At 46.8% G+C, this 27053-nt stretch overlaps 1 protein-coding gene across 1 annotated transcript in view; it reads right to left on the bottom strand.

Annotated features, from left to right (window-relative positions):
- Positions 1-3164: 3164 nt before the first annotated feature.
- The window catches only part of LOC149457322 (polypeptide N-acetylgalactosaminyltransferase 18-like), a 52827-nt gene continuing 28938 nt past the window's right edge, over positions 3165-27053 (bottom strand). Inside the window, exon 3 of the mRNA XM_089683869.1 lies at positions 3165-3677. Coding sequence (XP_089539995.1) covers positions 3531-3677 — 147 coding nt within the window. The 3' untranslated portion in view covers positions 3165-3530. The remainder of the gene's footprint in view (positions 3678-27053) is intronic.

Genomic DNA, 27053 nt, shown 5'->3' with positions numbered 1-27053 from the left:
ACCAACAACCATGCCACAATTAAAGTCACTTAAATCCCCTTTCTTCCCCATTCTGATGCTTGGTTTGAACTTCAGCAAGTTGTCTTCACCACGTCTAGATGCCTAAATGCATTGAGTTGCTGCCATGTGATTGGATGATTAGAAATTTGTGTTTCCCAGGAATTGAACAGGTGGACCTAATATAATGATCAGTGGTGCCTTGCTATCACCTGGAACCCATTCTGCCCATTCTCCTCTCACCTCTGACATCAACAAGGCATTTTCATCCACACAACTGCTGCTCACTGGATATTTTCTCTTTTTCGGACCATTCTCTGTAAACCCTGTAAAGTAAAAACTGGGTTTTTTTTTTTTAACCTTAATGCAAGGAATCACGTGTATATATATATATATATGTGTGACTTTACAGTTCCAGGTAGGGGACGCACACGAGCCCTACCCACGCCGCCATTCATGGCCTTGGATGTCAATCACCGGGTCCCAACTCATGATCGCTGAGTATTACCGACGGGGGGGGGGAGAGAACTCTATGTAAACAATACAGATCTCTACCCTGTCAGTTCCTGCACACTGCTTTGTACGGCCCTGCATAGCACAGCCGTACAAAGCAGTGTGCTTACAGTGAAGCACACACCCAGCACACAATGTGAAACAGCACACAGTTAACCCTTTGATCGCTCCAGATGTTAACCCCTTCCAGCCCAGTTTAGTAACACTTTAAAACTGCGAAACAATGTCAAATTACAATAATCAAACCAAGCAAAACCTTTACAGTTCATCATTTTAGGATTAACAGCAATGGCCCTGAATTATTCCAGCATGAGCAGTAATACCGAATATGTGTTATCTGACTTGCTGTATACGTACAAATGTGCTTGAATGATGGGGGTAGGGTCCTTTTTTTAATGGTTTTTTTTTTTTACGTATTTTATGTCAAAACCCTTTTTATAATGTTTTCTTCATTTTATTAATATCACATGAGGGCTGCCCATGTTCTCCATATGCTTCTGAACAACAGAGTACAGAGAGAACTCGATTTTGTACTTCTTTCCAGTCTGACAGCTGTGCTCAGAACAAAGCTCTTTTGGGACAATACAGCGGGAGGACTGGAGATAGGATGTTTGGAACATCCTCAACCCTTTGGCATCAACTCCGAACCAGGGGCGGACTGACCATTTGAGCACTTGGGCACTGCCCGAGGGCCCGGGGTCAGTAGGGGGCCTCATGAGATGCCACTGGTACCTTTCATAGGCTTTTTTGGGTGTGGGCAAGGACACAGGGGCCCCATGATGCCCTATTGCCCGGTGGCCCCATGAGTTGTCAGCCCACACCTGCTCCGAACGTTACCTCCTCTACATAGAAGCTGCCGCTGATCCTTGGACGGGACCAGGGTGGGCTTAAAAATAGGTAAGTATAGAGATCTTTTCTTTGCAGGGATAGATAGAATAGCTTTAGAATGGGGGTGGGAGTAGGCTTAGCCTTGGTTGGTTTGGTTTTGCCTGAACTTCCACTTTAACCATTGGTGGTCAGTGGCACTGAATAACCTGCCCTGTGCATCAGTGGTTAATGGCACTAAATGTACCCCCTTTACTTCCCCGAGTGTTAGTGGCCAGGTGCCATGAATATCCCTCCTTCTCTTGGCTGCTGCATTAGTACTTAATGCCACTAAATGTACCCTCTTTTCCTGCCCAAACATTAATGGTCAGTGTCTCTAAATATCTCTCCCTTGCCTTTCCCATGCATTGGTTGTCTGTGACACTAAATATAACCCACTTTCCTGCCACATTGGTGGTTAGTGGCACTAAATACCCCCCCTCCTTCTGCCCCTTGCATTGGTAGCTAGTGGTGCCTGGGGTATCCTCTTCATTGGTGGTCTGTGGCACTAAATATACTTCCCTCTTCTGTGGTAAACATTGGTGGCCAGTGGCACTAAATAACCCCCCCTCCCCATTTACTACCCTATGCATTAGTGGTTAATGGCACTAAAGGTACCCTCTTTCCTTCCCCATGTATTAGTGGTCAGTGGCACTAAATATCCCTCCTTCTCCTGCTCAATGCAATAATACGTAATGCTACTAAATTTACCCATTTTTCCTGCCCCAAACATTGATGGCTCTAAATATCTCTCCTGTCCCATGCATTGGTGGTTATTGCCACTATATATCCTTGTTTCTGCCCCATGCATTTGTAGTCAGTGATGCCCATAGTATTCCCCTTCATTGGTGGCCAATTACACTAGATCCTCCTTCTCATTCTGCCCCAAGCATTGGTAATCAGTGATGCCCAAAATACCCCTCAGCCCCAAACATTGGTGGTCAGTGATATCCAAAATACCTCCAGCCCCAAGCATTGGTGGTCAGTGATGTCCAAAATACCTCCCAGCCCCAGGCATTGGTGGTCAGTGATATCCAAAATACCTCCAGCCCCAAGCATTGGTGGTCAGTGATGTCCAAAATACCTCCAGCCCCAAGCATTGGTGGTCAGTGATGTCCAAAATACCTCCAAGCCCCAGGCATTGGTGGTCAGTAATATCCAAAATACCTCCCGGCCCCAAGCATTGGTGGTCAGTGATGCCCAAAATACCTCCCAGCCCCAAGCATTGGTGGTCAATAATATCCAAAATACCTCCCAGCCACAAGCATTGGTGGTCAGTGATGCCCAAAATACCTCCCAGCCCCAGGCATTGGTGGTCAGTGATATCCAAAATACCTCCAGCCCCAAGCATTGGTGGTCAGTGATGGCCAAAATACCCCCCCAGCTCCAAGCATTGGTGGTCTGTGATATCCACATACCCCCCAGCCCCAAGCATTGGTGGTCAGTGATATCCAAAATACCTCCCAGCCACAAGCATTGGTGGTGATGCCCAAAATACCTCCCAGCCTCAAGCATTGGTGGTCAATGATGCCCAAAATACCCCCCAGCCCCAAGCGTAGGTGGTCAGTGATGCACAGACTCCCTCCTCAGCCCCAAGTATTGGTGTTCACTGGACTTACATGAAAGCTGTGTATCCACCCAGACAGTGCGAGCAGCTGAGATCCACCACTGGGCACTGGGACAAGGGTAACGGGTAAGCAAAGGGGGTTCCCAGATTACTGGCCTAGAGGAGGGTGGAAAGCTGAAGCAATGTTGAGTGCACCTTTACACATCAATGAGAACACACAAAGTTTTAAATCCATAAAATTTATTGTCAGATATAAATATCTTCAATTTTGTTACTTATTTACATCTGTAAAGTTGCAAAATATCTCAATATATTCCACCATCACCCCACCATTCAAACCCATCTAAAAACATCATAAAATATTCCGAAATAAAAACTCTAAAGCCCCTGAACCAGTCCACACGCTCGCCCCTAGAAAAAAAAAAAAAAGTACAGCAGGCAAAGGTCTGACGTTTTGCTACACGGTAGCAAAGGAATCAAGTAGTGTAAAGAGAACCTGGTCTGTGCTGAGCTGTACTGTACAGCGCCCTCTGCGGGAGAGGGGAGGGATTGGTGTTCCACTGTGTCACAGGCCGTGCCGCGCGCTCCGCTATGTCACTATGTTTTTGTGAAAGTTTGTTATGCTCCATTTCTGTCCGCTGCATTTCTGAAGCACCAGCTGGTAGCCAAACTCATTGTCGTTGTTTTCTTGAAGTTCCAGACAACGCTTGGACTTCTTGTTTTGTATCGCTCCTCCCTGGAACAAATAGAAAAACAGAATGAAGGTGAAGGAAGTCATCTGCCAATGTAGACCAGCCAAACAGACTCTGAAATGGGGTTTTTAAAGATTAAAGTGGTTCTAAGGCCTTAACCTCTTCCAGTCCGGACACTTCCCCCCCTTCCAGTCCGGACACTTCCCCCCCTTCCAGTCCGGACACTTTCACCCCCTTCCAGTCCGGACGCCTCCCCCCCCCTCCCTTCCAGTCCGGACACTTTCACCCCCTTCCAGTCCGGACACTTCCCCCCCTTCCAGTCCCGACACTTTCACCCCCTTCCAGTCCGGACGCCTTCCCCCCCCTCCCTTCCAGTCCGGACGCTTCCCCCCCCCTCCCTTCCAGTCCGGACGCTTTCCCCCCTCCCTTCCAGTCCGGACGCTTTCCCCCCTCCCTTCCAGTCCGGACGCTTTCCCCCCCCTCCCTTCAAGTCCGGACGCTTTCCCCCCCCTCCCTTCAAGTCCGGACGCTTCCCCCCCCCCTCCTTTCCAGTCCGGACGCTTTCCCCCCCCCTCCCTTCCAGTCCGGACGCTTTCCCCCCCCCCCTCCCTTCCAGTCCGGACGCTTTCCCCCCCCCCTCCCTTCCAGTCCGGACGCTTTCCCCCCCCCCTCCCTTCCAGTCCGGACGCTTTCCCCCCCCCCCCTTCCAGTCCGGACGCTTTCCCCCCCCTCCCTTCCAGTCCGGACGCTTCCCCCCCCCTCCCTTCCAGTCCGGACGCTTTCCCCCCCCCCTTCCAGTCCGGACACTTTCACCCCCTTCCAGTCCGGACGCCTTCCCCCCCCTCCCTTCCAGTCCGGACACTTTCACCCCCTTCCAGTCCGGACACTTCCCCCCCTTCCAGTCCCGACACTTTCACCCCCTTCCAGTCCGGACGCCTTCCCCCCCCTCCCTTCCAGTCCGGACGCTTCCCCCCCCCTCCCTTCCAGTCCGGACGCTTTCCCCCCTCCCTTCCAGTCCGGACGCTTTCCCCCCTCCCTTCCAGTCCGGACGCTTTCCCCCCCCTCCCTTCAAGTCCGGACGCTTTCCCCCCCCTCCCTTCAAGTCCGGACGCTTTCCCCCCCCTCCCTTCAAGTCCGGACGCTTTCCCCCCCCTCCCTTCAAGTCCGGACGCTTCCCCCCCCCCTCCTTTCCAGTCCGGACGCTTTCCCCCCCCCTCCCTTCCAGTCCGGACGCTTTCCCCCCCCCCTCCCTTCCAGTCCGGACGCTTTCCCCCCCCCTCCCTTCCAGTCCGGACGCTTTCCCCCCCCCCCCCCTTCCAGTCCGGACGCTTTCCCCCCCCCTCCCTTCCAGTCCGGACGCTTCCCCCCCCCCTCCCTTCCAGTCCGGACGCTTTCCCCCCCCCCTTCCAGTCCGGACGCTTTCCCCCCCCCCTTCCAGTCCGGACGCTTCCCCCCCCCCTCCCTTCCAGTCCGGACGCTTTCCCCCCTTCCAGTCCTTCCAGTCCGGACGCTTTCCCCCCCTTCCAGTCCGGACGCTTTCCCCCCCTTCCAGTCCGGACACTTTCACCCCCTTCCAGTCCCGACACTTTCACCCCCTTCCAGTCCGGACGCCTTCCCCCCCCTCCCTTCCAGTCCGGACGCTTCCCCCCCCCTCCCTTCCAGTCCGGACGCTTCCCCCCCCCTCCCTTCCAGTCCGGACGCTTTCCCCCCTCCCTTCCAGTCCGGACGCTTTCCCCCCTCCCTTCCAGTCCGGACGCTTTCCCCCCCCTCCCTTCAAGTCCGGACGCTTTCCCCCCCCTCCCTTCAAGTCCGGACGCTTTCCCCCCCCTCCCTTCAAGTCCGGACGCTTCCCCCCCCCTCCTTTCCAGTCCGGACGCTTTCCCCCCCCCTCCCTTCCAGTCCGGACGCTTTCCCCCCCCCCTCCCTTCCAGTCCGGACGCTTTCCCCCCCCCTCCCTTCCAGTCCGGACGCTTTCCCCCCCCCCCCTTCCAGTCCGGACGCTTTCCCCCCCCCTCCCTTCCAGTCCGGACGCTTCCCCCCCCCTCCCTTCCAGTCCGGACGCTTTCCCCCCCCCCTTCCAGTCCGGACGCTTTCCCCCCCCCCTTCCAGTCCGGACGCTTCCCCCCCCCCTCCCTTCCAGTCCGGACGCTTTCCCCCCTTCCAGTCCTTCCAGTCCGGACGCTTTCCCCCCCTTCCAGTCCGGACGCTTTCCCCCCCTTCCAGTCCGGACGCTTTCCCCCCCCCCCTCCCTTCCAGTCCGGACGCTTTCCCCCCCCCCTCCCTTCCATTCCGGACGCTTTCCCCCCCCCCTCCCTTCCAGTCCGGACGCTTCCCCCCCCCTTCCAGTCCGGACGCTTCCCCCCCCCTCCCTTCCAGTCCGGACGCTTCCCCCCCCCTCCCTTCCAGTCCGGACGCTTCCCCCCCCCTCCCTTCCAGTCCGGACGCTTTCCCCCCCCCTCCCTTCCAGTCCGGACGCTTTCCCCCCCCTCCCTTCCAGTCCGGACGCTTTCCCCCCCCCCCTTCCAGTCCGGACGCTTTCCCCCCCCCCTTCCAGTCCGGATGCTTCCCCCCCCTCCCTTCCAGTCCGGACGCTTTCCCCCCTTCCAGTCCTTCCAGTCCGGACGCTTTCCCCCCCTTCCAGTCCGGACGCTTTCCCCCCCTTCCAGTCCGGACGCTTTCCCCCCCCCCCTCCCTTCCAGTCCGGACGCTTCCCCCCCCCCCTCCCTTCCAGTCCGGACGCTTTCCCCCCCCCCTCCCTTCCAGTCCGGACGCTTCCCCCCCCCTCCCTTCCAGTCCGGACGCTTCCCCCCCCCCTCCCTTCCAGTCCGGACGCTTTCCCACCCCCTCCCTTCCAGTCCGGACGCTTTCCCCCCCCCTCCCTTCCAGTCCGGACGCTTCCCCCCCCTCCCTTCCAGTCCGGACGCTTTCCCCCCCCCTCCCTTCCAGTCCGGACGCTTTCCCCCCCCCTTCCAGTCCGGACGCTTTCCCCCCCCCCCTCCCTTCCAGTCCGGACGCTTTCCCCCCCTTCCTGTCTGGACGCTTCCCCCCCTTCCAGTCCTTCCAGTCCGGACGCTTTCCCCCCCTTCCAGTCCGGACGCTTTCCCCCCTTCCAGTCCGGACGCTTTCCCCCCCTTCCAGTCCGGACGCTTTCCCCCCCTTCCAGTCCGGACGCTTTCCCCCCTTCCAGTCCTTCCAGTCCGGACGCTTTCACCCCCTTCCAGTTCGGACACTTTCACCCCCTTCCTGTCCAGGCCAATTTTCAGCTTTCAGCGCTATCACACTTTGAATGACAATTGCGCGGTCATGCAACACTGTTCCCATATGAATTTTTTAGCTTTTATTGAGACAGCTAAAGCTTTATTTTGGTGGTATTTATTCACCACTGGGATTTTGATTTTTTTGCTATGTAAATGAAAAAGTCCAAAAATTTGAAAAAAAGTGTTTTCTTATAAAATTTTGCAAATAAATAATATTTCATCATAAATCTTGGCCAAAATTTATTCAGTTATCTTTTTAGTAAAAAAAAATAATAACCCAAATTAGTTTATAACCAAAAATTATAATTTATAAACTTTTTTTACATTTTTATTTTTTTTTTATATTATTATTTATGGGGTTTTTTTACATACTGTCACCCTAGCAGTACAGTGTCACCATGGTGACACTGTACTACTTGTGGGGGGGTCATGGATTTTTTTTTTTTTTACACTGATTGCTTTTACACCCATAAAGGCTGTAAAAGCAATCATTTCTCCTTCTTTCTGGCTGCATTCTTGCAGCCATTGAGAACTACTGTGTGAGCTGTGATTGGTCACAGCTTGTCACATGGTACAAGGCTGTTGTGAATAGCCCTGTACCATGTGACCTCTGTGATCATTCACAGATTTCACACGTAGTAAGCAATGATGTCAGAAGTGACATCTTGCTTACTACTCTGCATGTGATCACTGATTGGCCAATCAGTGATCACATGATTGGGACCAAGCACAGAGGTCCCGTACAGCGATTGGTGTTCCACTGTGTCCCAGGGAGCGCGCACAAGCAGGGGGCGGGGAGGCCGTTTATAAATGGCCACCCGCCCCTGCACTGCTCCTGTCAGGCCGTTTATATATACAACGGCCGGACGGGAGGTGGTTAAAGTGGTTCAAAAGGCTCAAGGTTTTTTACTTTGATGCATTCTTTGTAGCATCCCCCTCAGCCCCCCAATACTCACCTAAGCCCCCTCTCTATCCAGCGATGTGCACTGGAGTCTTGGCTATCCCGGGACTCCATCTCCTCATTGGCTGAGACATTGGCTCCAACTGCTGTCAGTCACAGCCAGTGAGCCAATGAGAAGAGAGAGGGGTTGGGGCCGAGAGGCAGCTCCGTGCGTGAATGGACACACGGAGCTGAGTGTGCCCCCATAACAAGATGCTTGCTATGGGGGCACCCGACAGGAGGGGCCAGGAGCGCCGGTGGGGGACCCAAGGAGAGAAGGATCTGGGCTATTCTGTGCAAAACCACTGCACATGGCAGGTAAGTATAGACATGATTTCTAATTTTTCCTTTAAAAAAATACTTTAAGTGTTTCACCTTAATGCATTCTATGCCTTAAGGTGAAAAACCCTTCTGTGCTGCAGCAACCCCCCCCCCCCCTCCAGCGCTGTGTCCATCCTCATTGGGCAGATTGATAACAGTGAGAGCCAATCAATCAAATGCTGTGACACTGGAAAAGGGGGGGGGGGCGAGACTGAGCCTCCCGCTCTTGTCAATGGATGCAGACAGGGCGACTTGGGAGCAAGCCAGCATGAGTGCCCCCATGGAAAGACGCCTTCTTTTAGGGGCACCTGTCGAAGAGGAGGGGCCAGGAGCGCCGATGGAGGACCAAAGAAGAGGAGGATTAGGGCTGCTCTGTGCAAAAGCATTGCACAGAACAGGTAAGTATAGACGTGTTTGTTATTTTAATAATAATTGAAAAAAACGAAAGGTTTAATATCACTTTCATTTCAGAAAATGTTAATATTTTTGGTTTAAAGCAATGGTGTCAAGGAAACCCCTACTTTTCCTGAATTTATTTCAACTTTGATTAGTTTAAGTGCCTAAAGGAGCTCTATAGTCACAGTATGCGATTTGATAACATCAGCATTGGAATAACAATACAAACAATATTTCTGACAACCCAATATAAACCGATTTGTTTGCTGGCCACAACTTCCTGGGCTTCCAGACACGATTTTGGAAAATGAAGAAAGAAAACAAAAATGCATTTTTTTTATTTTCATTTTTCCAAACCTTGTGACAAAAAAAGAGATCTGCAAAATACTCAGCATGCTTCTTATCAAATACCTTGGAGTGTCTACTCTACAAAAAAGGGTCATTTGAGGGGTGTTTTGTACTATCCTGGCAGTCTAGGGCCTCCAAAAATGTGATGGCTAGTAGTGTAATTAACACCCCTTGAAAGCCTGAAGGTGGTCATTGAATTATTGGTCTCTGTATGTGGCTAGGCTGCCAAAAAGCCTCTCGCAGGTGGTATTGCCATACTTAGAAGAAGTAGCATATTGTCTTTTGGGGTGTTATTCCACATATACCCATGGCATGTGAGAAATGCAGTATCTCATTAAATTGACAGCTTTGTCCCAAAAAATATTTTTTCCCCAAAAAAACTGTAGGCAAAAATTAAAATCTTCCATGGACTCAACATGCCTCTCAGCAAATTCCTAGGGGTGTTTACTTTCCAAAAAGGGGTCATTTGGGGGTGTTTGTACTGTCCTGGCCTCAAGAAATGTAATAGGCAGTTAGAAAGTCAGAGCTGCTTAAAATCTGCATTAATTCTAGTACATATATATATATACACACACATTATATATATACACACACATTATATATATGTGGTACTGCATTTCGCCATAATATCAAAAAGCGATGAAAAGGAGTCTAGACGCTATCTCAGTGGTCGCCAAACTGCAGCCCGGGGGTGGATGTGGCCCTTTGCTTGCTTTTATATGGCCCTTGGGGTACTGTACCACCAACTGTCCCCTAACTTGGGGTACTATAACTCCAACTGACACCAATGACGGACCACCATTCCCCCTACAGACACCATCAAAGAAGCACTTTTTCATCTCATTGATAAACAATGGGGCAATATTCCTCCCATTAAAACCAATGATGGGGCACTGACACCAGGGCATTTTCTACTCCTACAGTACAGCCCCCTTAAATCCTGAGGGACAGTAAACTGGCCCTTTGCTTAGAATGTTTGAAGACCCCTGCGCTAGAGCATGCAACAGAAACCTCCAGAAAATTGCAAAGGCGGCCCCAAGGTTTTAACTGCCTAGGGCCTCCACAGGGTTTAACCTGGTACTGCATTTCGCCATAATTTCACAAAGCGATGAAAAGGAGTCTAGACGCCATCTCAGAATATGCTTCCATATGTTTTATTTATTATTAATGTGACTTCGTTTAAAATAAAAAATAAAAACCAAAAAACTTCCATTATATCCTGCACAAAGCTGTCCGTAACGTTCCCAATTAAATCTATAAAAATGTTACTAAATTTGCAAATTGCGTAAGCAACAGAGGCAGCGCTTTTTTTTAATCTGACATCACTGGTGGAACTGTTAAGAAATGAAAGGCATTAGAAGTTCGGCATTGGCTGTGATCTTAAAATATGGAACCGTTCACCGCCCTGGTAAAGTCAGTCTCTGGATGAGCGGGAGAGGACTTCACGCTGGTAAATAATTACTAATTTCGTTATGAAAATTAGTTTTAAACCTCGTCAGGAGAAGAGGGAGAGAAAGGCGCATAAAATATACATGACAGCAGTCTGCTGATTTTATAATCGCTGTAATCGGAGTTACATTATCATATCACGCCATCCATCTACATCCAGAACGGTTTAGTGCAATATATGGATATTAATGTTCCCCTTCACTGATGGAAATAAACATCTTTCAGCGTCTCCACTTGTGTCGCGTACAATAGACATTCTTACATTAAGCTGATAAACGAAGGTTGGTTCCTAAGTACGGGAGACAATGGAAGGGAGACTGCGGTGATGTACGCCGCTGAAGAACACAGTATCTTTTATGTGTGAAAAAGTACTATCTGTGCTCTTCTGATCCACCCACGCTGTTCTCGATGGCAAAAAAGGATGAGAGTGGCAACAGTTTAAAGCAGTATTAAATCCAAAAACAAACATTCATTATATTGCAGCTTACCAACACTGAGATGTGATGGTTCCATTCGTTTTCTTTTTTTTTCCCCCCTTTATTCATCAAGATATATTCACTCATCCATGCTCCCCCTCCATCACCTTCCCACTCTATTGCCCTAATGCAGTGGGTCTTCATGGTAGAGGGAGCGTTTAACCTCTACCATGTGGCAGTGCTTGGGGCTTCCAGGTACAGGGGAGCATGTGACCTTGACCTTATGATAATGCTTGGGGCTTCCAGGTACAGGGGAGCATGTGACCTATCGGAAGTGACAAAGTTGGGGGCTTTCAGGTAAAGGGGAGCATGTGATCTCTACCGTATGATAGTACTTGGGGCTTCCAGGTACAGCGGAACATGTGAACTTGACCTTATGATAATGCTTGGGTCTTCCAGGTACAGGGGAGCATGTAACCTGTACCTTGTGACAGTGCTTGAGGCTTCCAGGTAAAAGGAAGCATGTGACCTATCGGAAGTGACAAAGTTGGGGGCTTTCAGGTAAAGGGGAGCATGTGATCTCTACCATATGATAGTACTTGGGGCTTCCAGGTACAGCAGAGCATGTGACCTTGACCCTATGATAATGCTTGGGGCTTCCAGGTACAGGGATGAATGTAACCTCTATCGTGTGACATTGCTTGAGGCTTCTGGGTAAAAGGGAGCATGTGACCTATCCCAAGTGACAATGTTGGGGGCTTTCAGGTAAAGGGGAGCATGTGATCTCTACCATATGATAGTACTTGTGGCTTCCAGGTACAGGGGAGCATGTGACCTATCCCAAGTGACAAAGTTGGGGGCTTTCAGGTATAGGGGAGCATGTGATCTCTACCGTATGATAGTACTTGGGGCTTCCAGGTACAGGGGAGCATGTGACCTCTACCTTGTGACAGTGCTTGAGGATTCTGGGTAAAAGGAAGCATGTGACCTATCCCAAGTGACAAAGTTGGGGGCTTTCAGGTAAAGGGGAGCATGTGATCTCTACCGTATGATAGTACTTGGGGCTTCCAGGTACAGGGGAGCATGTGAACTTGACCTTATGATAATGCTTGGGGCTTCCAGGTACAGGGGAGCATGTAACCTCTACCTTGTGACAGTGCTTGAGGCTTCCGGGTAAAAGGGAGCATGTGACCTATCGGAAGTGACAATGCTGGGGGCTTTCAGGTAAAGGGGAGCATGTGATCTCTACCGTATGATAATACTTGGGGCTTCCAGGTACAGGGGAGCATATGACCTCCACCGTGTGACTGTCTGTGGGGCTTCCAGGTACAGGGGAGCATGTGGCCTCAACCGTGTGACTGCACTTGGGGCTTCGGGGTAAAAGGGAACACATGGCCTATCCCAAGTGACAGAGCTTAGGGCTTCTGAATGCAGTGGAGCATGTGACCTATCTCAAATCAAAATACAGTGGGGCTTCCAGGATCAGGGAAGCATGTGACCTCCGCCATGTTACAGTGCTTGGAGCTTCTGGGTACAGGTAAGCATGTGACAATATTTGGGTCTCTCCCAAGTGACAGTGTTTGGGGCTTCTGGGTACAGGACATGTACCTCTCCCATGTGATAGTGCTTTAGGGCTTCTGAGGGCAGGGGGAAAATTACCTCCACCAAGGGGCTTCCGGGTCTAGTGAAGCAAGTAATCTTCTCCATGTAACAGTACTGAGGATTTCTGGGCTCAGAGGATCATGTGACCTCCACTATGTGACAGTGCTGGGGGCTTTAAGGCACAAGGGAACATGGGACCTCCACCATAATGGCAGTGCTGGGGGCTTTTGGGTACAGGAAGCATGTGACCTTCAAAAGGTGACAGTGCTGGGGATTTCCATGAACGGGAGAGCATGCACCCTCTCCCAAGTAACAGTGATGAGGGCTTCTGGGTACAAGGGAGCATGTGAATTCCACCAAGTAGCTTCTTGGTAAATGGGGCATGTGACCTCCAAAAAGTGAAAGTGCTATGGACTTCCAGGTCTGGGGGAGCATGTAACCTCTCCCAAGTAACAGTGCGAGGGGCTTCTGAGAGTACAAGGGAGCATGTGACCTCCAAGCAGCTCTTGGGTAAAGGGGGCATGTCACCTCCAAAAGGTGACAGTGCTTGGGACTTCTAGGTACAGTGGAGCATGTAACTTCTCCTAAGTAAAAGTGCGGGGGGCTTCTGAGTACAGGGGAGCATGTGACCTCCAAGGAGCTTCTAGGTAAAGGAGGCATTTGACCTCCAAAAGGTAACAGTGCTGTGGGCTTCTGAGTACTGAGGAGCTTGTGACCTCCACCAAGGAGCTTCTGGGTACAGGTGGCATGTGACCCCCACCAAGGGGCTTCGGGGTCCAGGGAAGCATGTAGCCTTCACCATGTGACAGTATTTGGGGCTTCCAAGAACAGGGGAACATCTGACCTCCACCATGTGACAGTGCTGGGGGTTTCCAGGTACAGGGGAGCATATAACCTCTCCCAAGTAACAGAGCTGGAGGATTCTGAATACAGGTGACGTGATCAGTTATGCGCGCTTGCCTGCTGGAAAACGTAGGTTAAAAAACGTCTGTTTAGCCGCGTTTGCATAGCGCGTTTATGTGCATTTGCATTTAGAAGTGTTTTTTAAAGATAAGCGCAGGAGAACCTCCCAAATACGCAGAATGCACTGAAAAGTGGTAAATTATTAACTATTTCAGACTGTTTCAGAGAAATACAGAGAGTAGAAGCAGAGACAGCAGTATGTGTTGAGATTAGCTTAGGTGTGAGTTGCTCATTAACATTTCTTTTGTTTCCAAGGGTGGGAAAGGTGTCTGGTGGAGGGAGTCATTAAGCCCACCTGGCAGGGGGTGTCCATGAGGAATTTGAGGTGTGAATGGTCATTAACATATCTTTTGTTTCCAAGGGTGGGAGAGGTCTGAGGTGTGAATTGGTCATTAATGTGTGACAAGCTTGGTAGAAACATCCTGTGTTTGGTGTTTTGTCCATTTGAGTACCTTGAAAACGCTTTGCATGCATTTTTCATGATGAAAAAAAGGCTCTGGACAGCATCGGGAACTGGAAGAGTTAAAAAAAAATTCAAACGCATATAAACGCGATTTGTCGCGTCTAGACGCGTTTAGTGTCATATCCCAAGCGTCAGTTTATCAGCTGCAGTGTACATGAGCCCTAAGATCAAGGCAACATGACACAACCTTTAGGGTGACTGTCCACCCTAAGTAGCTCCTCCTGCACCCATCAGGGAAGACACTCCCTCTCAAGGCCTGATTTTTAGCATTCGGCTGGTGTGTGACCATGCAATATGATGGATTTCACAAACTGAATTCAAAATTCCTTTTTGATTTCGAAAGGATTAGAAAAGCTAATTAATTTGCCTGAATTTGTTTTTTTTTTAATATTGTCTAACGTGAACTATACCAGCTGTGAGCGTCAATCTGCTGAGCGAGGTAAAGCCTCACCATGCTGGGACTTGTAGTCCCTCAGGAACAAATGCGCAGGTGCTAGTCCAAACCCGACAGACTCCTATGCCTGGCCTACGCTTGGCCACCTACCCCCTCTCACCATGCAATTTCTCTGGAAACTTGCTGCTTAATGAGCTGATTGTAATGTAAACATAGGAAGGTCACTAATTAATGAGTGTGCATTGTACATAATTGCATTTCCAGCCTGGAGGAAAATCATTTGATGCGATACGCACGAAGCCAGAACAAGTGCTTTATGGAGAGCCACTGAAGTGAAAAGTGGACGAGTTTCAGGTATAAATAGAACGGTAATAATAAGCAGAGCTAGAATAAATTTGCTGTGAAGAGAAAGTTTATATATAGATCTAGAGTAGACCTTATTGCATGGGGGGAGTATGCTTTTTATTTGCTGATTTTAGAAAAAAATGTGAGCAACACCATTCTTTTGACGGCATAGCAGCGATTATTATTTGTACATAGTTAGTCGGGCTGAAAGAAGACAAAAGTCCATCCAGTTCAACCATAAAAAAAAAAGAAAAAAAAAAGTTATCCTACATCCACAGTTGATCCAGAGGAAGGCAAAAAACCCAGCAAAGCACGATCCAATTTGCTCCTGCAGGGGAAACAATTCCTTCCTGATCCCCCGAGAGGCAATCGGATATTCCCTGGATCAACTTTCCCTATAAATGTTATATTCAGTTATATTCTGTGTATCCAAGAAATAATCCAGGACTTTCCTACAGCAATCCACTGAGCTGGCCACAACCAACTCTTGAGGGAGTCTATTCCAAAAGAGCGCCCCTTGTCCTCTGTGATGACCTCAGGGTGAATAACTCTACACCGAGTTCACTATATGAACCACTGATGTGTTTATATATAGAGATCATACCCCCCTTATGTATTATACATGCAGATCATATCCCCCCCCTTATGTATTATACGTGGAGATCATATCCCCCCTTATGTATTATACATGGAGATCATATCCCCCTTATGTATTATACATGGAGATCATATCCCCCCCTTATGTATTATACATGGAGATCATATCCCCCCTTATGTATTATACATGGAGATCATATCCCCCCTTATGTATTATACATGGTGATCATATCCCCCCCCTTATGTATTATACATGGTGATCATATCCCCCCCCTTATGTATTATACATGGTGATCATATCCCCCCCCTTATGTATTATACATGGTGATCATATCCCCCCCCCCTTATGTATTATACATGGTGATCATATCCCCCCCCTTATGTATTATACATGGTGATCATATCCCCCCCCCTTATGTATTATACATGGTGATCATATCCCCCCCCCCTTATGTATTATACATGGTGATCATATCCCCCCCTTATGTATTATACATGGAGATCATATCCCCCTTATGTATTATACACGGTGATCATATCCCCCCTTATGTATTATACATGGAGATCATATCCCCTCCCTTATGTATTATACACGGAGATCATATCCCCCCTTATGTATTATACACGGAGATCATATCCCCCCCTTATGTATTATACACGGAGATCATATCCCCCCTTATGTAGTATACATGGAGATCATATCCCCCTTATGTATTATACATGGAGATCATATCCCCCCTTATGTATTATACATGGAGATCATATCCCCCCTTATGTATTATACATGGTGATCATATCCCCCCTTATGTATTATACATGGAGATCATATCCCCCTTATGTATTATACATGGAGATCATATCCCCCCCTTATGTATTATACATGGAGATCATATCCCCCCCTTATGTATTATACATGGAGATCATATCCCCCCCTTATGTATTATACATGGAGATCATATCCCCCCTTATGTATTATACATGGAGATCATATCCCCCCTTATGTATTATACATGGAGATCATATCCCCCCTTATGTATTATACATGGAGATCATATCCCCCCTTATGTATTATACATGGTGATCATATCCCCCCTTATGTATTATACATGGAGATCATATCCCCCCTTATGTATTATACATGGAGATCATATCCCCCCCCCCCTTATGTATTATACATGGAGATCATATCCCCCCTTATGTATTATACATGGAGATCATATCCCCCCTTATGTATTATACATGGAGATCATATCCACCCTTAATACAGATTTAGACCATATTCTCATCGTGTGTATGGGGCACTGGTGTCACTGGTTATGTCAGTGACAGTTCCCCCTCAGCGCCAGTTAGTGTCAGATTGCCCATCGCACTATAGCAGTCCTGTTACAAGTCATCGCCATTATTAGTATAAAAAAAATAATAATAAAAATTCCACTATATACACCATAGATTCTAGACACTACAACTCTCACGCAAATCAATTAATATACACTTATTGGAATTTTTTTTTATCAAAGGCATGTAGCAGAATATGTTTTGGCCAAAATTTATGAAAACATTTGATTTTTTTTCTTTTATTGGATATGTTTTATAGCAGGAAGTGAAAAATATTGTTTTTCTTTCAAAATGTTCAATCTTTTTTCAGTTTATATCTCAAAAAATAAAAAAAAAACCAGTGGTGATCAAATTCCACCAAAAGAAAGCTCATTTTGTGTGTTAAAAAAATGATATAAATTTTGTGTTGCATGACTGTACAATTGCACAGTAGCAAAAAAAATGTCCTGTCATGAAGGGGGGTAAAACTTTCCGGAGCTGAAGTGGTTATTAAAGAGTTGCATTAAATGTCTTTTTCTTTTTTTTCTATCGGCTGGTTCGCCTTTAACAATCTCTCACAAGAGAAAACTATAATACCAGCTTTAGAAATGAGAAAAGCGAAGTATGAGGCTGTAACTTAGAAAAAGACTCGGAGATTCTGAACCGATAGCAGAATAATACCGACTCCCCGCCTGCACACACAGCCCACTATATTTCAGCGGTGGCCCCTGACTGCTGCAATTCTGGGAGGTACAAAGTCTTCCAATATGTGCTTGGCTTAAAAGAAATTATGTTTGATCATTTAAAATGGAGCTTGCAGTGCATGCTGGGAAGTAGTCAGAACCCTCGGTGTGGAATGGAATCTAATTAAAACCATGTCCAAGATTCCTGGAGATCTCGTAGGCTGCTGAGATAGGTAGATGGGAGCCTATAATGAGTGGACACCATCCATGGGAAGTAGTCAGAACCCTCGGTGTGGAATGGAATCTAATTAAAACCGTGTCCAAGATTCCTGGAGATCTCGTAGGCTGCTGAGATAGGTAGATGGGAGCCTATAATGAGTGGACACCATCCAATGGCTGCACTTTAATTAAATACAAGAGCCCCGAAGGGTCAATTGATGCTCAGCAGTCATTTGTAGAATACACTCTGAAATGCTCATTATCAACATTTTTCTTTTTTTTTTTTACTATTCCCCTTGATTATGGGTATAAAAGACACTCAAACCACCAATACAGACACTGACAGCAAAGCTCTGCAGCATTTTGTGATAAATTAATTGCAGCAAAGAGACATTTTCATAAGTGTGATGAAGAGGATGAACCTCTAAAAACCCTAAAACAAAAAAAACAAAAGGCTGAAAGAATAATAAAAATGTGTTTTGCTATATCCAGCTGGACTAATATCATTATATAAATTGTTTTCTGGAATGTAGACACAGAAAGGATGTGTAGCAATCAGTATGCATTGTATTTATATATATATATATATATATATATATATATATATATATATATATATATATATATATATATATATACATACACACACACACACATACATGCACAGGTGAAACTCAAAAAATTAGAATATCGTACAAAAGTTCATTTATTTCAGTGCAGCAACTTAAAAGGTGAAACTAATATATGAGATAGACTCATTACATGCAAAGCAAGATAGTTCAAGCCGTGATTTGTCATCATTGTGATGATTATGGCTTACAGCTCATGAAAACCCCAAATCCACAATCTCAGAAAATGAGAATATTGTGAAAAGGTGGAATATTCTCGGCTCAAAGTGTCCCACTCTAATCAGATAATTAAGCCATAACACCTGCAAAGGGTTCCTGAGCCTTTAAATGGTCTCTCAGTCTGGTTCAGTAGGAATCACAATCATGGGAAAGACTGCTGACCTGACACCATCACTGACACCCTCCAAAGGAGGGAAAGCCTCAAAAGGTAATTGCAGAAGACGTTGGATGTTCCCAAAGTGCTGTATCAAAGCACATTAATAGAAAGTTATGTGGAAGGGAAAAGTGTGGAAGAAAAAGGTGCACAAGCAGCAGGGATGACCGCAGCCTGGAGAGAATTGTCAGGAAAAGGCCATTCAAAAGTGTTGGGGACTTTCACAAGGAGTGGACTGAGGCTGGAGTCAGTGCATCAAGAGCCACCACACACAGATGGATCCTGGACATGGGCTTCAAATGTCGTATTACTCTTGAAAAGCCGCTCCTGAACAACAAACAACGTCAGAAGCGTCTTACCTGGGCTAAAGAAAAACAGACCTGGTCTGCTGCTCAGTGGTCCAAAGACTTCTTTTCTGATGAGAGCAACCTTTGCATCTCATTTGGAAACCAAGGACCCCGAGTATGGAGGAAGAATGGAGAGGCCCAAGGACCCCGAGTATGGAAGAAGAATGGAGTGGCCCAAGGACCCCGAGTATGGAGGAAGAATGGAGAGGCCCAAGGACCCCGAGTATGGAGGAAGAATAGAGAGGCCTAAGGACCCCGAGTATGGAGGAAGAATGGAGAGGCCCAAGGACCCCGAGTATGGAGGAAGAATGGAGAGGCCCAAGGACCCCGAGTATGGAGGAAGAATGGAGAGGCCCAAGGACCCAGAGTATGAAGGAAGAATGGAGAGGCCCAAGGACCCAGAGTATGGAGGAAGAATGGAGAGGCCCAAGGACCCCGAGTATGGAGGAAGAATGGAGAGGCACAAGGACCCCGAGTATGGAGGAAGAATGGAGAGGCACACACTGCAGGATGCTTGAAGTCCAGTGTGAAGTTTCCACAGTCTGTGTTGAATTGGGGAGCCATGTCATCTGCTGGTGTTGGTCCACTGTGCTTCATTAAGTCCAGGGTCAACGCAGCCATCTACCAGGAGATTTTGGAGCACTTCATGCTTCCTTCCGCAGACGAGCTTTATGGGGATGCTGACTTCATTTTCCAGCAGGACTTGGCACCGCCCACACTGCCAAAATCACCAAAACCTGGTTCAATGACCATGGGATTACTGTGCTTGATTGGCCAGCAAACTCACCTGACCTGAACCCCATAGAGAATCTATGGGGCATTGCCAAGAGAAAGATGAGAGACATGAGACCGAACAATGCAGAAGAGCTGAAGGCCGCTATTGAAGCATCCTGGTCTTCCAGAACACCTCACCAGTGCCACAGGCTGATAGCTTCCATGCCACGCCGCATTGAGGCAGTAATTGCTGCAAAAGGGGCCCCAACCAAGTACTGAGTACATATGCATGCTTCTACTTTTCAGAGGTCCGATATTGTTCTATGTACAATCCTTGTTTTATTGATTGCATGGAATATTCTCATTTTCTGAGATTGTGGATTTGGGGTTTTCATGAGCTGTAAGCCATAATCATCACAATGATGACAAATCACGGCTTGAACTATCTTGCTTTGCATGTAATGAGTCTATCTCAGATATTAGTTTCACCTTTTAAGTTGCTGCACTGAAATAAATGAACTTTTGCACCATATTCTAATTTTTCGAGTTTCACCTGTAACTTACACACACTATATATATATATATATATATATATATATATATATACATACCTACATACATATACACACGCATACATACACACATACATACATACATATATATATTATATATACATATTTATTTTATATATATATATATATATATATTCATTTTTAATTTTTTTGTAGATATTTTTTGTAGCTTTTGCACCGTATTCTAATTTTTCGAGTTTTACCTGTATATACACACAAATATATACACACACACGTATACACACACATACATACATATATACACACGCATACATACACACATATATATATATATGTACAAATGGAAATACAAATTTCCTTTTTTTGAACCTATTTACAGCCAATTACGCTTGGTTGCACATTTTGGTGTTGCAGTTTTCTATGAAGGGTTTTGCATTTTCTATGTATTTCAAAGTGATCCCTGTATGGTTTTTAGGCATGTATTGAAAAAGCAAAAAACACGGGGGGGGGGGTGTTGTGATGAGCGCCCCCCCCACAAGGTAATGGCATGTCTAAGACGCAGCGGTTCAGGGATATGGTCAGGTTATTCTAGAGATATGAGGATTGATTGGTGTAATACTCTTGTATCTCTCCTGTCTTTCACCAAATGAGAATAATGACAGAATCAGACGCCAATTAATCCAGCAAGGCTTGATTACACACATTAGCGCGCGCCGTTTACAGCTCGCCATCCGCATCCGAGACAATGTTGTGCCCAGCTCATGCGGTTGTTTTAAAATGAATTCTGAAGCCACCAAGTCTTCAGGTCTTTAATTATTTCCTGTGCGTACCGTCAATCATACGTCACCGGGGTATGGAAAGTGCAATATCACACAACCCCAGGAAATGTAATCTGCACATAATAGCTTGTACTATAGAAACTGATCCGAGAAAGATACAAATCCCACGGGAGAATGCTTACTCCCTTCATGTGGATATCGAATAATACAAATCACCCAACAGTTTCTGAAAAAAAAAAATGTATACAATGTTGCTTTCTGTATCTCTCCCTAATAGATTGTGCTGTTCCTCCTGATATAGCCTCCAGTATTGCAAAGTAAAACAAAAAGAAAGCGCACCAACCTTGTGCATTACCTCTGAGGAAGAACGGACCCCCTTCGAAACGCATCAGCGGAACTTTTTGAGAGTCTCCCCCCCTTGATGTGACTCTCTCTGGTCTTGCACTTTAATGCTCCTTTGAGGATCTGCTTTGTTTTTGAGTATATATACTGTATATTTATATATATATATTTATATATATATATATATATATATATATATATACACACACACACACAGTTGTGTTCAAAATAATAGCAGTCAGACATCACTAACCGGATCAATCACTGTTTTTGGTAGAAATGATATTTTTACATGGCAAATAATTTCCTAGCAGGTGTAGTGGAGTAATAGAAATCCAACAGACCCAACAGTCATGACATGCATGCTGCTGATTCTGTGTCATTGAATCACTCATTGAAAGGGGCGTGTTCAAAATAATAGCAGTGTGGAGTTCTATTAGTGAGGTCATTTATTCTTTGAAAAACAGGTGGCAATTATTGCCCTTATTTAAGGAAGGAAGGCAGCAAATGTTGGACATGCTGGTTACAGTGCATTTCTCTCTAAAATTCTGAGGAAAATGGGTCGTTCCAGACATTGTTCAGAAGAACAGCGTACCTTGATTAAAAAGTTGATTGGAGAGGGGAAAACATATAAAGAAGTGCAGAAAATGATCGGCTGCTCAGCTAAAATGATCGCAAATGCTTTAAAATGGCAACCAAAACCTGAAAGACGTGGAAGAAAGCGAAAAACTACCATTGGAATGGATAGAAGAATAGCCAACATGGCGCGGACTCAGCCAACAATCAGCTCCAGGAAGATGAAAGAAGGTGTGACGTTCCCTGTGAGGACTGTTACAATTAGAAGACGCCGATGTGAAGCCAAGCTATCTGCAAGAAGCCCCCGCAAAGTCCCACTGTTGGAAAAAAGACGTGTGCTGAAGAGGTTACAATCTGCCAAAGAGCACATTGACTGGCCTAAAGAGAAATGGCGCAACATTTTGTGGACTGATGAAAGTAAGATTGTTCTTTTTGGGTCTAGTGGGCGGAGACAGTTTGTCAGACGACCCCCAAACACTGAATTCAAGCCACAGTACACTGTGAAGACTGTGAAGCATGGTGGTGCAAGCATCATGATATGGGGATGTTTCTCATACTACGGTGTTGGGCCTATTTATCGCATACCAGGGATCATGGATCAGTTTGAATCCATCAGAATACTTGAAGAGGTCATGCTGCCTTATGCTGAAGAGGAAATGCCCTTGAAATGGGTGTTCCAACAAGACAACGACCCCAAACACACCAGTAAACGTGCAACATCTTGGTTCCAGACCAACAAGATGGACGTTATGGAGTGGCCAGCCCAATCCCCGGATCTTCATCCAATAGAAAACTTGTGGGGTGACATCAAAAATGCCGTTTCTGAGGCAAAACCAAGAAATAGAGAAGAACTGTGGAATGTAGTCCAATCATCCTGGGCTGGAATACCTGATCACAGGGGCCAGAAGTTGGGTGACTCCATGCAACACAGATGTACAGCAGTTCTCAGAAACAGTGCGACTACAACCAAATATTCATGAAGTCATTCAAAGGAAAGCAAAATCTTCAAACATTTCTCAGTTTATATAGTGAATGTTTGAGTTTGTAAAGAATACAAACACTGCGATTTTTGTGAACCGTCTAATATTCACTTTTCTTCAATTTTGTTAGAGGAACAACACAAATTTGATGTATTTTTCTTCCTGTTTTGATTTGGAATAGAATGTGTCGTGTTCCCAATGCATTTGTGTGGATGGAAATAAAAGCTATTAGAAGGATTTTCAGCTTTATTCACTTTTTTCAACACACTGCTATTATTTTGAACACAACTGTATATCTCATTTTAATAAAATCAAGTATTGTATTGAGGTAATGCGCAAGGTTGGTGCGTTTTTTTGTTTCACTTTACAGTACTGGTCAGGCTTCCCCAGCCTTGTTAATGAGCTGTACAACCTTTGATCCATTAGTGGACGAACTTCCAAAAGTGGTCTATCCACCCACCCTTGATCTGGGTCCCTGAGCGCAGGAGGTGTTGTTTCTATATCCTCCAGTATATCCTACTAGATTGTAATCTCTTCTAGCTCCTAAATGCTCCCTAATAACCTATAGACTGTACGTTTACCCACCTACTGGATCCTTCTTTATACTCCAAGGGCTCTTTCACGCAAACGTTCCGATCGGGTCCGCCTGCCTGTTTTTCAGGCGGAGCCGATCGGAACCTCCATTCTCTTCTATGGTGCGGCGGGTGTAAACAGATGTGCCCGTATACACCCGCCGACATCTGATCCACCAAAAAGGGTCGGATGTGGATCCAATTCCCCTTCCGTCCGTCGGATCTGATGAAAATAGAGAGGTGGTGTCAGGGATCCCCTCGATCCCCGCCGCGATGGTCCCGGCGCAGTATGCCGCCCTGTGCAGGGACTCGAGCACTGGGTCCGGGCCGGCCGCGGCGTTCGAGTTCGCGCATGCGCAGTAGAAGCCGCGGCCGCCCGCTGGGCACCAATGGCAGCGCAGGGCGGGATATTTAAACGACCCTGAGCTGTCATTCAGTGCCTTCTGGTCTTACCTGTATCCTGTATCCGTGAACCTGTGTATTGTAAGTTGCTGACCCGGATTGTACCTGACCTTGCTGTATTTCTCCTGCCCAGACCCTTGCTTTGCCTGACCTCTCTCCTGAATGCCCCCTATTGGATTTGACCTGCTGTTGCTGACCTGGCGTGTGACCCGACTATTCTATGCCCGCTGCCTTGTACCTTGCCGTCCTCTCTGTTACCGACCCGGCCCGTCTGACCTTGCTCATCCATCCATCCATCCCGTGCAGTGGGGTCTGCTGACCTCCTCATATCAGACTCTTCCCCGTGGGAGCCCTTGGCGCATACCACTACCACTGACGGACGCACCCAGTAGCCACGACCTGGTCTCAGGGGGCTCCAAGTCCATCCCCACCATCAGGGGCCCTGGTGAACAAGCACCCTGGGACTTAGACTCCGTGCGCTGAGGACGCCTACTCAGTGGAGTGCTAGTGGTACCGCCAGGCGGTCCCTTACAGGTGGTCCGTTTTTCATCCGACCACCCAATGAGGAGAGCGAGCGAGCGAGCGAGCAGCTCTGTGTCTGCTTTGGGAGAGTTTCCCTGCTGAGCAAGCAGATCCACTAAACGGCTCTGTCCCCTGTGAAAGAGCCCTAAACGATTGTAGGTTCTTCCACCTTTTGTATGTGTCAGGGCTGGGCTCCTGCTACTAAACGAACAGCTCTTTTCTTGCACTGCTCAGAAGCTACTCAGCTGTCGGGGAATTACCACCCACTCGTCTCCACAATGACTCACCTAGATACCATTACCTGTATCATTAGTCCGGCCAACGGCCAACCCTCAGCATTTTTTTTCAGCAGCCCCTGAACTCTCCCTAATGTTCTCCTATGTGTCCATGTACACATCGTCATTTACAGGCAGTTGAGTTTACAGTCATTTTTTTGAATGCAACAAACTTGCATTCAGACGTCGATTTTATCAGCATTTCAAAAGCAAAATGCCTGTAAACGCGGCTAAATGCGACAAATCGCGTTTATAAGCATTTGCGTTTGAAATATTTTTTTAACTCTTCCAGTTCCCGATGCTGTCCAGGGCCTTTTTTCATCATGAAAAATGCATAGAAAGCATTTAAAGGTGCTCAAATGGATAAAACACTGAACACAGGATGTTCCTACCAAGCTTGTCACACATTGTAATGTCCCATTCACACCTCAGACCTCTCCCACCCTTGGAAACAAAAGATATGTTAATGATCTTTCACACCTCAGACCTCTCCCACCCTTGGAAACAAAAGATATGTTAATGACCAATTCACACCTCAGACCTCCCCCACCCTTGGAAACAAAAGATATGTTAATGACCATTCATACCTCAGACCTCTCCCACCCTTGGAAACAAAAGATATGTTAATGACCATTCACACCTCAGACCTCTCACACCCTTGGAAACAAAAGATATGTTAATGACCATTCACACCTCAAATTCCTCATGCAGACCCCCTGCCAGGTGACCTTAATGACTCCCTCCACCAGACACCTTTCCCACCCTTGGAAACAAAAGAAATGTCAATGAGCAACTCACGCCTAAGCTAATCTCAACACTTACTGCTGTCTCTGCTTCTACTCTCTGTCTTACTCTGAAACAGTCTGAAACAGTTCATAATTTACCACTTTTCAGTGCATTCTGGGCATTTGGGAGGTTTTCCTGTGCTTAACTTTAAAAAACGCTTCTAAATGCAAATGCACATAAACGCGCTATGCAAACGCGGCTAAATAGACGTTTTTTAACCTACGTTTTCCAGCAGTCAGTTTCCATCATTCAGAAGTGTCCCGTGTACATGGGGACTAACATGGGGACTAACTTTGCAATACTGGAGGATATAGCAGGAGGAACAGCACAATCTATTAGAGAGAGATACAGAAAGCAACATTGTATACCTTTTTGTTTTTTAGAAACTGTTGGGTGATTTCTACACATGTCTCAACACATACTGCTGTCTCTGCTTCTACTCTCTGTATTTCTCTGAAACAGTCTGAATTCGTTAATAATTTACCACTTTTCAGTGCACTCTGGGCATTATCTTTAAAAAACGCTTCTAAATGCAAACACGCATAAACGTGGTATGCAAACGCGGCTAAACAGAAGTTTTTTGACCTATGTTTTCCAGCAGTCAGTTTCCATCGTTCAGAAACGTCCCGTGTACATGGGGCCTTATGATTAATAATGGCGGGTCATTTCCATAAAGTATCGTCCAGGGGCGGACTGACAACTCATGGGGCCCCCGGGCAATAGGGGATCATGGGGCCCCTGTGTCCTTGCCCAAACTCAAAAAAGCCTATGAAAAAGGTACCAGGGGCATCTCATGGAGCCCCCTACTGACCCCGGGCCCTCGGGCAGTGCCCGAGTTTCCAAATGGTCAGTCCGCCCCTGGTATCATCTTTTTCATTTGCCAATCCACGATGGAGGGAGAATCCAGAGCACTGATGTACTAGGACAAGCGTGGGGTTATTTCTTCGTTGTCATCTTTTGCACTAAGTGGCAGAAATCGTCTAGCGGGATATTCTTCGCTTCCCTGCTGCGACGTTCCACATTGTACATCTGTATTATCTGTCTGGAATCCTCGGCTTCTAAGTGCCAAATGACTCTGCCGGAGAGGAAGATGACAACAGATAACAGGCATCGAGTGCTTTGTGCATTTGAGGATGAAAATGAATCCATTTTTTTTTCCTTCTGAGAATAAAAAAAAAAACAATTTTCTCTGCCCGCTCGGCCTCTGAAAGCCATTCCTGCCCTGACCTCCCGCGCCACGCCTGATCCCTCATCCCGTCTCTGCTGTCAGCATCTGTGTTTGTAATGAACCAGCAACGGAGGACACCCCGTGATCCGGCAATTTGTCACATTCAATATCTCCGAGTCAAACAAAATTTGATAACAATCCAGAATCTATTTGTTTGATGGGGCCAAGAGAAAATTTGTCAGCTTCCATTTTCAGAAATCGCAAAAATCTCTGTCTGCTTGTGACAAGCCGACAAATGCCACACTGGAAGCTTTAGCGGTGACCCAAATGCATCAATGTCCCTTTTTAAGTTATCTTGGCGTACGTGATGACAAAGTGTCTGAAATGAGAACTGTCTGTGATACAGTCCGGCAGCAGATATCCGTCAGGATGATTTTAGATGAACGGGGCCATGGGTTGGATTGCAGAAAACTGTGTTGGGGTCTAGTCAGGGCTTGGTTACTATTTAAAGGGTAAATTCACATTCATGGAGAAAAAAAATAGCAAATAATAATTAAAAAAAAATTAAATCTACTATTTGTCAGGACCTGGTTCACCTTCTGGTGGCATTGTGGTTCCCTGGGCGGAGGGTTGTAGTTCCAGTGTCCACCAGTGGGTGTCTCCCAGCAATTTGCAAGCAAGTCAGCAGGCAAAGCACTGAAGCACAAGGGAACAG

This window comes from Staurois parvus, unplaced genomic scaffold, assembly GCF_062004578.1.
Source record: "Staurois parvus isolate SC_StPar_1 unplaced genomic scaffold, SC_StPar_1.0 ptg000326l, whole genome shotgun sequence".
Taxonomy (NCBI): Eukaryota; Metazoa; Chordata; class Amphibia; order Anura; family Ranidae; genus Staurois; species Staurois parvus.
This window is presented reverse-complemented; position numbering and strand designations above follow the sequence as displayed.